We start from the raw sequence: 15328 nt of genomic DNA, 5'->3' as shown, positions 1-15328 counted from the left end.
AGGTGTGGGAAAGGGACCTCACATGCTGTTGCTGGCAATGTGGAATGGTGCGGCTGTGACAGAAAACAGTAGGAAAGGTCCTCAAAAATTTAAAAATTAGAACCATCATACAGTTTAGCAGTTCCACTCCAGGGTGTTTAGGCGCAGGCAATGAATGAGGTCTGGATCTTAGGGTATCCGCACCCCTGTGCTCGCTACGGTGTTATTCACAGCCAGGGGGCCACGGGGGCCACCGTGTCCGCTGATGGACAGGTGGAAGGAGGACATGGGACAGCGGCTCATAGGGGGAAATTATCTAGCCTTAAAGGAAGGAAGTCCTTTTAATTTATTTTCTATGCAGAAAGTTCCATCCATGCAGCAGGGTACTTGCATTCAAACATCTAGATCAGGGGTCAGGAACCTTTTTAGCTGAGAGAGCCATGAATGCCACAATGTGAGAGCCATAATGACCTGTGTACGTTATGCATTATCCAATAAAAATTTGGTGTTGTCCCGGAGGACAGCTGTGATTGGCTCCAGCCACCCACAACTATGAACATGAGCGGTAAGAAATGAATGGATTGTAATGCATGAGAATGTTTTATATTTTTAACATTATTTTTTTTATTAAAGATTTGTTATATGAACCAATGCATAGATGGGACATAAAAATGAGACTCAGAGACATGGACAAGAATGTGATGGTAACAGGGAGTGGGGTGGAGGGGTGGGGAAGGGGTGAGGAAGGAGAGGGAGGGAGTGGGGGGAGGGTAGGGGCACAAAGAAAACCAGATAGAAGGTGACGGAGGACGATCTGACTTTGAGTGAGGGGTATGCAGCATAATCAAAGGTCAAAATAATCTGGAGATGTTTTCTCGGAACATATGTACCCTGATTTATCAATGTCGTTGCATTAAAATTAATAAAAATAAGATTAAAAAAAAAAGATTTGTCTGCGCGCCAGATGCAGCCATCAAAAGAGCCACATCTGGCTCGCGAGCCATAGGTTCCTGACCCCTGCTCTAGATCCCTGAAGAGACCAGGCTTTGTTCTTTGCGGTTCTGATACACTTCTAGGCAGGACACCCTGTCTGAACTGATACACTTCTAGGCAGGACACCCTGTCTGAAGAAAGTGGTATTGGTGGGAATCGAAATATAAGACGGCGAACGGTAGCACTCAGTGGACCCGACTAAATCAGGCTATTTTTAATAAAACATGGACAATATGAGGGAAAGAATAGCCTTTAAATCTCCATATCTGGCCATATATCAGAAATGTCTGAAGAGAAGGGATTTGTCTGTCTGTTTTGGATTCTTTTTTATTTTATTTTTTTATTTTTCTGAAGTGAGAAGCAGGGAGGCAGAGAGACAGACTCCCTACATGCACCTGACCAGGATCCACCTGCATGCCCACCAGGGAGTGATGCTCTGCCCATCTGGGGTGTTGCTTCGTTGCAACTGTAGTCATTCTAGTGCCTGAGGCAGAGGCCATGGAGCCGTCCTCAGCGCCCTGGCCAACTTTGCTCCAATGGAGCTTTGGCTGTGGGAGTGGAAGAGAGAGATAGAGGAAAAGGAGAGGGAGAAGGGTGGAGAAGCAGATGGGTGCTTCTCTTGTGTGCGCTGGCCAGGAATCGAACCCAGAATTTCCACACACCAGGCTGACGCCTTACCACTGAACCAACCAGCCAGGGCCTGTTTTGGAGTCTTTAACCCCACAATCGACGCTCTGAGACGCAGCCTCTACTTCCCCCTCGCCCGCCAACCAGCTGAAGCAGGATGATGATAGCTACACTACCTCAGCAGCTCTCTGAATTGAAATACATGGGTTAGTACAGTTATGGATTCAGAGTAAGAAAAGCCCGTCATCCCCAAGCAGAACTCCCACTGACCACGTGGGGACGGAGGACAAGGACAGGGTCTCCTGAGAACCCAGGTCAGATGGCTGCTTCTCCTTCAGGCAGGACCTTCCCAGCAACCTCCCCTGCAGCCTCGCGGGCATCCTTACCGGAGGAGTGCAGAGAATGTAGACGGAGGAGCCCTTCAGGGCCAGGAACTTGGATCTGAAAGTTGGGGAGCTGTCACCGTCTTCTACTCTCTCGCTGACCCAACCCATGTGCACGACCTGTAGAAGGAAACCTTTAAAATTAAAACCAAGCCTTACTCAGGGCACAGGCACAGCACAGAAGAACAAACGCACACGCGTCTTCCGGCACGCTCACAGCCGGCATGCAGGGAGCGGGAGCTCTCTAGCCCAGTCTCTAATCCCCAACCCAGTGGACTCGACATAAACGTATAACACTCAGAGTCCCGCACAGGGCCAGGCACCACACATGGGTGTCTGAGGACTTTCGTTCTGGCCACTGCTGAACTCCACAACTGCATCAGAGCAGTGCATCCCACATGATTTTTAAAAATGCATTATCTTATGACATTGTCCGGAGTTAGTATCACAGACTTGTTGTCCATGTGGTTGCAGAACAACAGATTCCATTTTCCTGTTCTTTAGTAAACTTAAGAGTTGACATATGGTGGAAAAATGGTTGGTTCTTCACAATTCAACTTCCAGACAATCGTGGACATAAAGCAGCTGGCATGGAGCATTTTTAATCTTGTGACACACAAAATGCAAACTACAAGTCAGAACAGAATTCAAAGAGCTAATGACATATTACTACAACTGAAATGTTCAGTGCGTAAGTTCATCCTCATGTTAAGCTAAAACCCCTGTGTGTCTTGCCTAAAATTTTAATGTGACACATGTTTTGTAGTATGGGTAAGTTGTTTCATTTTAATTTTCTCATTTCTTCATATTGCCAGGTTAACAAAAAGCACCCTAACATCTATTTTCTTAGACACTAAATATTTAAAGCAACTTGTACATTGAAATACAATTAAAAGTTGTCAGCCCTGGCCGTGTAGCTCAGTTAGTTAGAGCATCACCCACTATACCAAGTTTACGGGTTCAATCCCCAGTCAGGGCACACACAAGAATCAACCAATGAATGCATAAGCAAGCAGAACAACCAATTGTTCCTCCTTTCTCTCTCAGATCTTCTCTAAAATCAAGATACAAGTTTTTTCAGAAATTGAGCTGTCATCGTTATGCCAACCAACCACTTCATGAAATGACGTGGTATGAGGAGCTGAATGAAGGGCTGTGTCAAGGTGGGAAGGTCCTTCCTTCCTGAGTCCGGGGCATAGAGCCCAGGCACACAGCTCAGCGGGACTCGGACGGCTCAGAAATAAATGAGAAGTTCCTTTTCTGGTAACGATGGCAATACACAGATTATAAATAATCTGGAATGCCCATAATTTGGATGGGAATTCAGTAAAATTCCATATGTTGTTTAATTCTGCCTAGATTAATTAGCAAAGGCATGAGTGATAGCTTAGCTATTATTGGAAACATTGGCTGATTTATGAACCTTTTTTTTTAGGTATATGCAGTTCATAAATAATTTTAAGGAAAGCTAATTTTATCTTCTACATTATGAATTTTCTAACGGTTTATCATATGCCCCAAGAAACGTATATTATAATTTGATGAGCTTACCTGATTGTGCTAGCCTAATTAAAGAGGGCAGAACCGTTGTAATAAAGAAGCCTGTTTTCATGTATTTTTCCGAATGGCATTTCTACAGGAAACTCCTTTTTTTGTTTTTCCTCACTTGAATGAGTCAAGATAATGAGTTCAGCGTCCATCAGGGGACCACTGAACATCTGGCTTTTCCCTTCACACAGGACAAGCCCGAACACTGAGTTGTTCAGCATTTTTTCTTTTTCGATTCGGTGGGTAAGGCATCCACATTTCCCTTTAATTCCAGGCTTTTGAGAAGAAACCGACTTTGAGAACACACAGAGCTGTTTGCTATCATTTCACTAGGTGGACCTGTGTTCTGGTTTGCCCAGGACGGGTCTGAATTTACATCTGAAAGTTCCACTTTCAGGTTGTCCTCTGTCTCGGGAAGAAGTGTCCCAATTTGGATGACAAATTATATGGTCATTGTATTTACCAGATATAAGAGTCTAAACATCTGTATTCTGGGATTATATTTTCCTGGTATCCTTCTAATTCTGTTTTCTTTTGTTTTTGTTGGCTGATTTCAGTGGTTGTTAACCATCTTTGTTCTTTTCATATTTATTCAAATACTGTTTATCTGCAACATAATCAATAATTAGTTGCTCAGAATGGTTTAAACATTCCTTCCTGCTTTTAAAGGGCCCAATATCATAATTATAAATTCCTGCACAAAATGTTTAATTTTTGGAGAAAATGTGAAATATCTAACCAGAGCACAGGGAGAGATGCTGGGGGGTGATTCTTTACTCACCCTACTGAGTGGGGCTCATAACTAATATTTATTTCCCAATGAGCTAATTCAAGCCCCTCCAATAAATTCAAAGTTCTATCAATATTTTAAGGTTTAAACAAACACTTTTTTAAAAATTTATTTATTAAATTTAATGTAGTGACATTGATAAATCAGTGTACATATGATGAGAGAAAACATCTCCAGATTATTTTGACATTTGATTGTGCTGTATATCCCTCCCCCAAAGTAAAATTGTCTTCTGTCACCTTCTATCTGGTTTTCTTTCTGCCCCTCCCCTCCCTCAACCCCTCTCTCCTTCCTCGCCCCCTCCCCCCTCCCCCCACCCTCCCACCCCATTGCCACCACATTCTTGTTCATGTCTCTGAGTCTCATTTTTATGTCCCATCTATGTATGAATTCATATAATTCTTAGTTTTTTTTCTGATTTACTTATTTCACTCTGTATAATGTTATCAAGGTCCATCCATGTTATTGTAAATGATCTAATGTCATCATTTCTTATGGCTGAATAGTATTCCATAGTATATATGTACCAAAGCTTTTTTATCCACTCGTCCTCTGACGGACACTTGGGCTGTTTCCAGATCTTCGCTACTGTGAACAATGCTGCCATAAACATGGGGGTGCATTTCTTCTTTTCATACAGTGCTATGGTGTTCTTGGGGTATATTCCTAAAAGTGGGATAGCTGGGTCAAAAGGCAGTTCGATTTTTAATTTTTTGAGGAATCTCCATACTGTTTTCCATAGTGGCTGCACCAGTCTGCATTCCCACCAGCAGTGCAGGAGGGTTCCCTTTTCTCCACATCCTCGCCAGCACTTATTCTGTGTTGTTTTGTTGATGAGCGCCATTCTGACTGGTATGAGGTGATATCTCATTGTGGTTTTAATTTGCATTTCTCTAATGATTAGTGATGTTGAGCATTTTTTTTCATATGCCTATTGGCCATCTCTATGTTCTCTTTGGAGAAGTGTCTATTCATTTCTTTTGCCCATTTTTGGATTGGATTGTTTGTCTTCCTGATACTAAGTTTTACAAGTTCTTTATAAATTTTGGTTATTAACCCCTTATCAGACGTATTGTCAAATATGTTCTCCCATTGTGTAGTTTGTCTTTTTATTCTGTTCTTGTTGCCTTTAGCTGTGCAAAAGCTTTTTAGTTTGATAAAGTCCCATTTGTTTATGCTGTCTTTTATTTCACTTCCCCGTGGAGATAAATCAGCAAATATATTGCTCCGAGAGATGTTGGAGAGGTTACTGCCTATGTTTTCTTCTAATATGCCTATAGTTTTAAGGCTTACATTTAAGTCTTTTATCCACTTTGAGTTTATTTTTGTGAGTGGTGTAAGCTGGTGGTCTAGTTTCATTTTTTTGCAGGTAGCTGTCCAATTTTCCCAACACCATTTGTTAAAGAGGCTGTCTTTACTCCATTGTATTTCCTTACCTCCTTTGTCAAATATTAGTTGTCCATAGAACTGTGGGTTTATTTCTGGGTTCTCTGTTTTGTTCCATTGATCTATATGCCTGTTCTTATGCCAGTACCAGGCTGTTTGGAGTACAATGGCCTTGTAGTATAACTTGATATCAGGAAGCGTGATACCTCCCACTTTATTCTTTTTTTTAAGATTGCTGAGGCTATTCATGTTCTTTTTTGGTTCCATATAAATTTTTGGAATATGTGATCTATATCTTTGAAGTATGTCATTGGTATTTTAATTGGTATTGCATTGAATTTATAGATTGCTTTGGGTAATATAGACATTTTAATGATGTTTATTCTTCCTAACCATGAGCATGGTATATGCTTCCACTTGTTTGTATCTTCCTTGATTTCTTTTATCAATGCTTTGTAATTTTCCGAGTACAAGTCTTTAGTCTCCTTGGTTAAGTTTACTCCTAGGTACTTTATTTTTTTGGTTGTAATTGTGAAGGGGATTGTTTCCTTAATTTCTCTTTCTAACTGTTCATTGTTGGTGTATAAAAATGCCTCTGATTTCTGAGTATTAATTTTATATCCTGCCACCTTGCTGAATTCATTTATCAGTCCAGTAGTTTTTTGACTGAGACTTTAGGGTTTTCTGTATACAATATCATATCATCTGCAAATAATGATAGTTTTACTTCTTCTTTTCCAACTTGAATGCCTTTTATTTCTTCTTCTTGTCTGATTGCTGTGGCAAGGACTTCCAGGACTATGTTAAATAAGAGTGGTGAAAGGGGACACCCCTGCCTTGTTCCTGATCTTAAGGGCACTGCTATTAATTTTTGCCCATTCAGTATGATGTTGGCTGTGGGTTTCTCATAGATGGCTTTTTTCATGTTGAGGTATGTTCCCTGTATTCCCACTTGGCTGAGAGTTTTGATCATGAAAGGGTGCTGGATTTTATCAAATGCTTTTTCTGCATCTATTGAAATTATCATATGGTTTATCTCCTTCTTTTTGTTTATGTGATGAATCACATTGATTGATTTACAAATATTGTACCAGCCTTGCCTCCCAAGAATAAATCCCACTTGATCATGGTGTATGATTTTTTCCATATATTGTTGGATCTGGTTTGCTAATATTCTGTTGAGGATTTTAGCATCTATATTCATCAGAGATATTGGCCTATAATTTTCTTTCTTTGTGTTGTCTTTGCCTGGTTTTGGAATCAGAATTATGTTCACTTCATAAAAGGAGCTTAGAAGTCTTCCTTCCTCTTGAATTTTTTGAAATAGTTTGAGAAGGATAGGAGTTAGTTCTTCTTTGAATATTTGGTAGAATTTATTTGTGAAGCCATCAGGCCCCAGACTTTTCTTTGTTGGGAGTTTTTTGATAACTGTTTCAATCTCATTTGGTGTAATCGGTCTGTTTAGGTTTTCTGATTCTTCCAGATTGATTTTTGGAAGATTGTATGTTTCAAGGAATTTGTCCATTTCATCTAGGTTGTCTAGTTTTTTGGCATACAGTTCTTCATAGTATTTTCTTAAAATATTTTGTATTTCTGTTGTGTCAGTTGTTATTTCTCCACTCTCATTTCTAATTTTATTTATTTGAGTCCTCTCTTTTTCTTGGTGAGTCTAGTTAAAGGTTCATCAATCTTGTTTACCTTTTCAAAGAACCAGCTCCTAGTTTCATTGATCCTCTGTATTGTTTCTTTAGCCTCTATGTCATTTATTTCTGCTCTGATCTTTAGTATTTCCTTCCTTCTACTACATTTGGGCTTTACTTGCTGTTCTTTTTCTAGTTCTTTTAGATGCAGGGTTAAGTTGTTTATTTGAGCTTTTTCTAGCTTCTTAAAGTGTGCCTGTAGTGCTATGAACTTCCCTCTCAGTACTGCTTTTGCTGTGTCCCATAAATTTTGAGTTGTATGCTCATTGTCATTCGTTTCTAGGAATTTTTTTATTTCTTCTTTGATCTCATTTTTAATCCATTCGTTATTTAACAACCTGCTATTTAGTTTCCATGTGTTTGAGAATTTTGAGCTTTTCTGTTTGGTTCATTTCTAGTTTCATGCCATTGTGATCGGAGAAAGTGCTTGATATGATTTCAATCTTCTTAAATTTGTGGAGAGCACTTTTGTGCCCTAACATGTGGTCTATCCTAGAGAATGTACCATGAGCACTTGAAAAGAATGTATATTCTGCTGCTTTAGGGTGAAAGATTCTGAAGATATCTATTAAATTGAGTTGATCTAGTGTGTCCAATAAGTCTGCTGTTTCTTTGTTAATTTTCTTTCTTGAGGATGTATCTAGTGATGTTAGTGGAGTATTGAAATCCCCTACTATTATAGTATTGCTGTTGATCTCGCCCTTTAAATCCACCAAAGTCTGCTTTATATATTTAGGTGCTCCTATATTAGGTGCGTAGATATTTACAATAGTTATATCTTCCTGTTGGATTACTCCCTTTATCATTATGTAGTGGCCTTCTTTATCTCTTACTATATCCTTTGTTTTAAAGTCCAATTTGTCTGATATAAGTATTGCTACCCCAGCTTTTTTTTCATTTCCATTTGCATGAAATGTTTTTTTCCATCCTTTTACCTTCAATCTATGTGTATCTTTTGTTCTAAGGTGTGTCTCTTGTAGACAGCATATGTACGTGTCCTGTTTTCTTATCCACGCATCTACCCTATGTCTTTTGATTGGATCATTTAATCCATTTACATTTATGGTTATTATTGATATGTAGTTGTTTATTGCCATTTTATTCTTTAAAGCTGTATTCCTTTTTTGCTATATTCTTTTCCCACTTTGATCTGTTTACACCATGCCCCTTAACATTTCCTGCAGCATTGATTTGGTTGTAATAAATTCCTTGAGTTGTTTTTTGTCTGGGAAGCTTTTTATTTCTCCTTCAATTTTAAACGATAGCCTTGCTGGATAAAGTAGTCTTGGTTGTAGGTTCTTTTTCTGTATTACTTTGAATATTTCTTGCCATTCCCTTCTGGCCTCAAGTGTTTCTGTTGAGAAGGTGGATGTCATCCTTATGGGGGCTCCTTTATAGGTGATAGCTTTTTTTTCTCTTGCAGCTTTTAATATTTTCTCTTTATCGCTTAGCTTTGGTATTTTAATTATGATGTGTCTTGGTGTAGGTTTCTTTGGGTTTCTCTTTAATGGAGTCCTCTATGCTTCTTGAACTTGTGAGAGTTTCTCCTGCATTAATTTAGGGAAGTTTTCAGCTATGATATGATTGAACAAAGTCTATCCCTTGTTCTTTTTCTTCTTCTTCAGGAACCCCTATGATGCAGATGTTATTTCTCTTCATGTTGTCACAGAGCTCTCTAAGAGTTTCCTCAGACTTTTTGAGTCTCTTTTTTCTTCTCTGCTTTCATGACTTCATTCTAGTTGTCCTCCAACTCGCTGATTCGATCCTCAGCTCTATCTATCTTGTTTTTAATTCCTTCCATTGTGGTCTTTATTTCTGATATTGTATTTGTCATCTCCATCTGATTCTTTTTTATACTTTCTATTTCTTTATTTAGGTGTTCATAATGACCATCCATTGTTGTTCTAATATCCCTAAGCATCCTTACAATCGTTATTTTGAACTCCGCATCTGGAAGTTTGATTATTTCCATATCACTCAGTTCATCTCCTGAAGGTATCTCTTGTGGTTTCATTTGGATTGCACTTTTTTGTCTTCTCATTGTGTTTGGGTGTTTTATTTGTAGAGTTGGTTGAGTGTAGGCTTGGTGTTGTCTGCCTCCAGTTTTCAGTTGTGTTATTTCTAGGTCTTCTTGGGTTGGTATCAGCTATTATTTGTAATCCACTCTCGGATTTGGGCAGCTTTGAAGTCTTGATTTGTTTTCTTAACAGGTGATAGTCTTGTTTATTGATCTCAGCAGGGGGCTTCCTTGAAAGTGTATCCAGGAGTGCGATGGGTGTAACCTGAGACTCTGAAGGCCTCTTCAGCCAACTAATCTCTCTGGGGGCAGGGTGTTTTCTCAGCTTCAGTAGGGGGAGGTATATCTCAGATCTCCATGGAGACCTGAGTTACTGCCCCTCCTCCCCACTTCTTGTTTTCAGCTGTGTCTTGTTGCGCTGATTGGAGCTGTAGAGATGTCCGGAAATCTCTTCTCCGGAAGCAATTTAGTACTGTTTTGTGGAAGGTTCAGTCCCTCTCCCAGCTATGGCCGCCTCCAGCACGGATGAGTCAGCTTTTTTAGTTCATTTCCTGCATTCCTTAGCCCCTCACAGTCTGTCCCTCTCCCTGTTCTTTCCACTTGGGAGATAAGCTGGTCTTTTCAACACACCTCGCTCCCTGGTCACCAGGAAAGTGGCTGTGAGCAGTATTTTCTGCTCTTTTCCCTTGGGTGAGATCCCCTCTGGGCTCTCAGCTTCCCCCTCCCCTCCCTTCCTGTAAACAGAGGAGATTCAGGCGCTCCCTACCAGGTTTGTTGTGGCTTCTTCTTTGCTCCTTGGTTTTTGAGAGCTGTTCTTGTAGTCCAGAATTGGTTTTTCACACTGATTTTTCCTATATTGATTTGTATTCCAGTTTGGTGGTGAGAGCTGGGCATCTGTGTGTCCACCTACTCCGCTGCCATCTTCCCATCAAAAACAAAGACTTTTGATTGCCAAGTGCAACTTTCTTATTTTGCTGATGAAGGAACTAGGGCCCGAGCATTAATTTGTTTGAATTCTGCCACCAGAGTAGGGATTGGTTGAGATTAGAATCCAGGGTTTAGTCAAAAAAGCCAGGACGGCTGGTATCACACGAATGATGTTTCTCCAGTGTGATAAACTCACTGAGATAAAACAAAAGCAAGACTGCCCCGCGGCTTCCAAGGCTTTGCAGCCATCATTTATTTCATGTTCTCTGTGTCGGGCATTCTGCTCTGTGACAGTTCTGAGTTTCTCTGAACTTAATTCATGATTCTCTCTTACCGGGCAAAGGGAAAGAGAAGTTAAATTTAAAGTGAAACAACATGTGTTCTGATTGTTTCCAGAAGGGCCGCTTCCCTGTGGCCGGTGGTCCAGGTGCATCCATAACCCACGGTGCCCTTCCCACCGCAGCAAGTGCAAATCCTGGGGAGTGACACTCCGCACGGACATGTTGTCAGCACCGTGTCTGTGCTTGACCGTGGACATGACAGAGATGTGTGTGCATGTGTGTAGTCCCAGGAGAGGGCAATTACCCATCACTCATGCTGAAACTAAGGAGCATCTCTTAGTTTCAATCTCTTGAGGATTCCAAGGTGTCTCTGACTTACCACAGAAAGAATCTCATAGGGCATTTTGCTAATTTCGATTGTGCTAACGGAAATCTAATTTCATTAAAGTGAGAGGAGGGGAGGCAAACAGACCCCCACAAGTGCCCGACCAGGATCTACCAGGCAAGCCACCAGGGGGCGACGCTCTGCCATCTGGGGCCATTGCTCCATTGCTTGGCAACTAAGCTATTTTAGCACCAGGGCTGGAGGCCATGGAGCCATCCTCAGCACCTGGAGCCAACCCACTTGAACCAATTGAACCAAGGCTGCAAGAGAAGGAGAGAGAGAGAGAAAAAGAGAGAGAAGGAGGAGGGGGAGGGGCAGAGAAGCAGATGGTCACTTCTCCTGTGTGACCTGTTCGGGAATCGAACCTGGGACTTCCACACACTGGTCCAACACTCTACCACTGAGCCAACTGGCCAGGGCTAGAAATCCAATTTCAAATGGCAAATTATCCCTGGAGACAACAGCACCGATTTGGTCTGTCTGCCTCCGGTCCCGGTCAGCACACCCAGAGAAGACAAACTTCCTCTGTGAAGCATGGAGAATTCTGTCCTCGACGGAGAAGTCTACAAGAAACTAGTGTTTCAGAAACACAAAGCACAGCAGGAAAGTAATGCTTTATGTATAAGAATCCGAAATGGATCCTATGTTAAAGATGTTTCTGGAACCACTACTCATTAAATAACTAACACCCTCATTTAGCTGTGTGAAGCAAAAAATAGTTGATCATAAATTTAGAAAGGTATTACCAGAAAGAAATGTTGCTTTCAGAAGAACTTTCCTTAAGAGTTTCTTTTCTAAGTTAAAGATGTTGACTAGAGCAGTTTAATTTAAAACTCGGCCCCAATTTCCAATCTTTCTTCAGTAAACTTTTGATCGGCAGGGGCTTATTCTCCTGAATGCCTTCTATCTTGAATTCAGATTTCATCACTAACTGCGACTTAAAGAATGTTTACAGACACAGCTCAGAGCAAATGGGACACTCCTCAGTCTCGGTGACCTGAGGCTGCAGGGCACACATGTCCTCACCCTATGGGAGTATAATCAGAACACCAGAGAGTTACCAATGAAAGAGTTGCGCCGACATCACAACCCAAACGATGGCTTTTTCAGAAAGGATTACACAGCAGCTACAAAGCCCACTGACCTGATGCTCAACCTGACCTAGTAGGCTCTTCCTAGGAGGACTCCCAGACCAAGTTCCTGAGCCCACCCTGAATTAGGACACCAGGCAGGTGACAAGCTGGCCTCTGCCCTTGGAGGGAGTGAGCTAAAGGGCCTGAGGAGGGAGCCACTCCAGCACGTTGGGGCAGAGGAAAGGACAGACTCCGGGCCATCTGGTTCCCCCACCCGCAGTGACCCCTTCCATCTCATACCCCCTCCCAAGGGTGAAGCTTTCCAAATGAAAATGTTATCCTGGAACATCTCATGGCGCATTCCAAATCACAGGGGTGCGACTCCATCACACCTGCCTCCCAGCTCAAACCATCACTCCCACACACTGTTTAATCACGTTTCCCTGCAGAATGAACTGCCCATGAACAGACCATGGACAGCGCTGTCCACACAGGAGATGAGACGACACCCCCCCGTGGTTTCCACTGTGCAAGAGGAGTTATGGGGCAAACACCAAGGAGGCCAGAGCCCCGGCCCCCATCTGCTGTGTGACATTTCCCCATCAAACCTTCTGTAGCACATGCCATACACAGGTAAGGTCTGCTTTTGGAGATGTGTTACACAATCAACACGAACAACCCGAACCTTACCTGGTCGCACGGGGAGCAGCACTTATTTGCCAATTTCACCTGTGGAGAGAGAGAAGCCAGGGGTCACTCTGAGAAGCAGGCTCACATTCAGGTTCTCGGCCTAACTCATGGGCCGCAGGGGGTGGCCCGGGAAACAGTCTCTCTCATGACACCTTCGTCACCTGAAGACCAAACCAGAGCAACAAGTGCAGCGCACAGCAGCAGCCCTCCCAGCAGAACTGCCGTCGCACATGCACATCACGTGGATCCCGCGTCCGCACTTGATGTCAGGGAAGCTATGGGCCCAGAGGTACTCAACGTTCAACAACAGAGGAACAGGGAAGGTGGTTTCTGCTCCCCATAATCTCAGGTAACTGTAGGTTCCACGCCCTGTCTGTTCCTACATTTGATCTCCTGGCCATCCCGCAGGGCAGACAGTCTTTTCTCGAACTTCACCAGGGAGGAGGTGGGGGTGCAGAGGAATGACTTCCCTAGTTGACATGGGGAAGAACCCCAATCCCTGAACCTTGCAGCATCTGCGTTCTTCTCTCTGCTCCTCCAAGCTGCAGCACATGTGGAATTCACCGAGAACTGAAGGGTTCTCGCTGTCCAGTGTGTTTCCTCAAACAGGAAAAGACCACTCATTTCTTTTCTCTTCCTCGCCTTGTATCCACCCTGACGCCAGGGAACTCAATGTCCAGAGGAGACTACGGTCTTCAGGGGGCCCTGGTGCTTCTGTACATAACTGGGGAAGGAAGGTGCTGAGACCCGGGGAGCAGAAACCAGACACATCCCCCAGGACGCTGATGTGCAGCGTCCAGGACAAGAAGTGCAGAGGAAGGGGCAGCGGTGACTGCACAGCGTTGTTGTGCCCAAAGGTGGCCCTGGATCTTCCTGACACCCGCTGCCCTAGAACAGACACAGGGGACACCACAGTCAACGGGGAGTCGCCGGGAGGGAGGAGGACAGAAGCTGGTCAGTGGCCCTCTCCCGCGAGCCCCACAGGTGTGGCCACCAGCCCCTGCCACACTAGGGCTGCTTCAGACAGTCTCCTACGTTGTTGATTTTTCTACCCTCCCCCGCCCCCATCGCATTCTGTCCTTTGTTTCATTTTTTACATCACTTCTGTCCTGGACGGCTGCGGTGAAGATGGGACAAGCAGTGATTCTGGTTGGACATGCCTCCTTGTACATTTTACAGTGTATGCGGGAATTACATCTTTAACCCAGGTAGGCTCCCCAAATAACAATGCCACCGCACATCCATGCCTTTGAATAGAATACAGCTAAAATTAAATGCACACAAGGATTTCTGTCTACGTGTGTGGAAAGGAAGGGAGAGAACCAGCTGTAAAAGACCCAGATGTTTGATTTAACCCACCCTCTCCACTTAGGAAACACTTACATTTTAAACTTCTTTTTAACCAAGAGATTTGAAATGTGGTTAAAAAAAAAAAAAAAGACATGTTCTGTTTAATGTTATAACTGACTGGGTGTGGGTTCATCACACACAACAAACCACCCTCATTATCTGTGTCACTCAGAAAGGAAGTGCGGGGCACAGCAAGAAGGGGCTCACGTTCTGTAGCATCAGGTCGCTGATGTTCGTGGACACAGCCCGCAGCCAGTCTGCGCTCTCCCGGGCCGTGGGGAACTGTAGCGTGCCCGTGCGAACCCCGAACGCCAGCACTTCAAAGGCGTTGGACCTGCAGGAGGACAAGAACGAGGGGCCGTGAGCAGGGCAGAGGGACAGCATGGTCATCGGACTCCGACCCCCCTCCCCACCACCCAGGGGTGTCCTCTCCAGCCTCTCCCAGGGTGGCCGTGGTCACTGTGGGGAACACCGCCCACCACGAGGGTCAGACCACTAATGTCTCAGCATCTCACGCACTGACATTTACTGACGTTAAGTTCAGAACTTTGAAATTATCACTGACAGCTATTTCTAACCCTATAAAAATGTGAAAGAGGCCCTGGCCGGTTGGCTCAGCGGTAGAGAGTCGGCCTAGCGTGCGGAGGACCCGGGTTCGATTCCCGGCCAGGGCACACAGGAGAAGCGCCCATTTGCTTCTCCACCCCTCTGCCGCGCCTTCCTCTCTGTCTCTCTCTTCCCCTCCCGCAGCCAAGGCTCCATTGGAGCAAAGATGGCCCGGGTGCTGGGGATGGCTCTGTGGCCTCTGCCCCAGGCGCTAGAGTGGCTCTGGTCGCAACATGGCGACGCCCAGGATGGGCAGAGCATCGCCCCCAGGATGGGCAGAGCATCGCCCCCTGGTGGGCAGAGCGTCGCCCCCTGGTGGGCGTGCCGGGTGGATCCCGGTCGGGCGCATGCGGGAGTCTGTCTGACTGTCTCTTCCCGTTTCCAGCTTCAGAAAAATACAAAAAAAAAAAAAAAAGAAACCTGTATCGGAAATAACACTTGCTCTAGTAGACATTTTGGAGTTATTGTCTTAGGGGGTTCTTAGTCATGACTTTTTGGGAAACCCATCCATTGCATCACCTGAAGCTGTTGGCACAGAGATGACAGGCCGGTCGAGCACTGCCCTCACTCAGCAGTGATGATATTTATGACCA

The 15328-nt window shown here is 43.7% G+C and overlaps 1 protein-coding gene across 3 annotated transcripts in view; it reads right to left on the bottom strand.

Annotated features, from left to right (window-relative positions):
- Positions 1 to 15328, bottom strand: part of SNTG2 (syntrophin gamma 2) — a 204610-nt gene that overhangs the window by 28596 nt on the left and 160686 nt on the right. For all 3 annotated transcript variants that reach the window (XM_066385768.1, XM_066385769.1, XM_066385770.1), the window contains 3 exons: positions 14337 to 14463; positions 12780 to 12818; positions 1986 to 2102 (listed from right to left, as the gene is read on the bottom strand). In XM_066385768.1, the coding sequence (XP_066241865.1) occupies positions 1986 to 2102; positions 12780 to 12818; positions 14337 to 14463 (283 nt within the window). The remainder of the gene's footprint in view (positions 1 to 1985; positions 2103 to 12779; positions 12819 to 14336; positions 14464 to 15328) is intronic.

Source organism: Saccopteryx leptura, chromosome 5 (assembly GCF_036850995.1).
Source record: "Saccopteryx leptura isolate mSacLep1 chromosome 5, mSacLep1_pri_phased_curated, whole genome shotgun sequence".
In the NCBI taxonomy this organism is placed as follows: Eukaryota; Metazoa; Chordata; class Mammalia; order Chiroptera; family Emballonuridae; genus Saccopteryx; species Saccopteryx leptura.
This window is presented reverse-complemented; position numbering and strand designations above follow the sequence as displayed.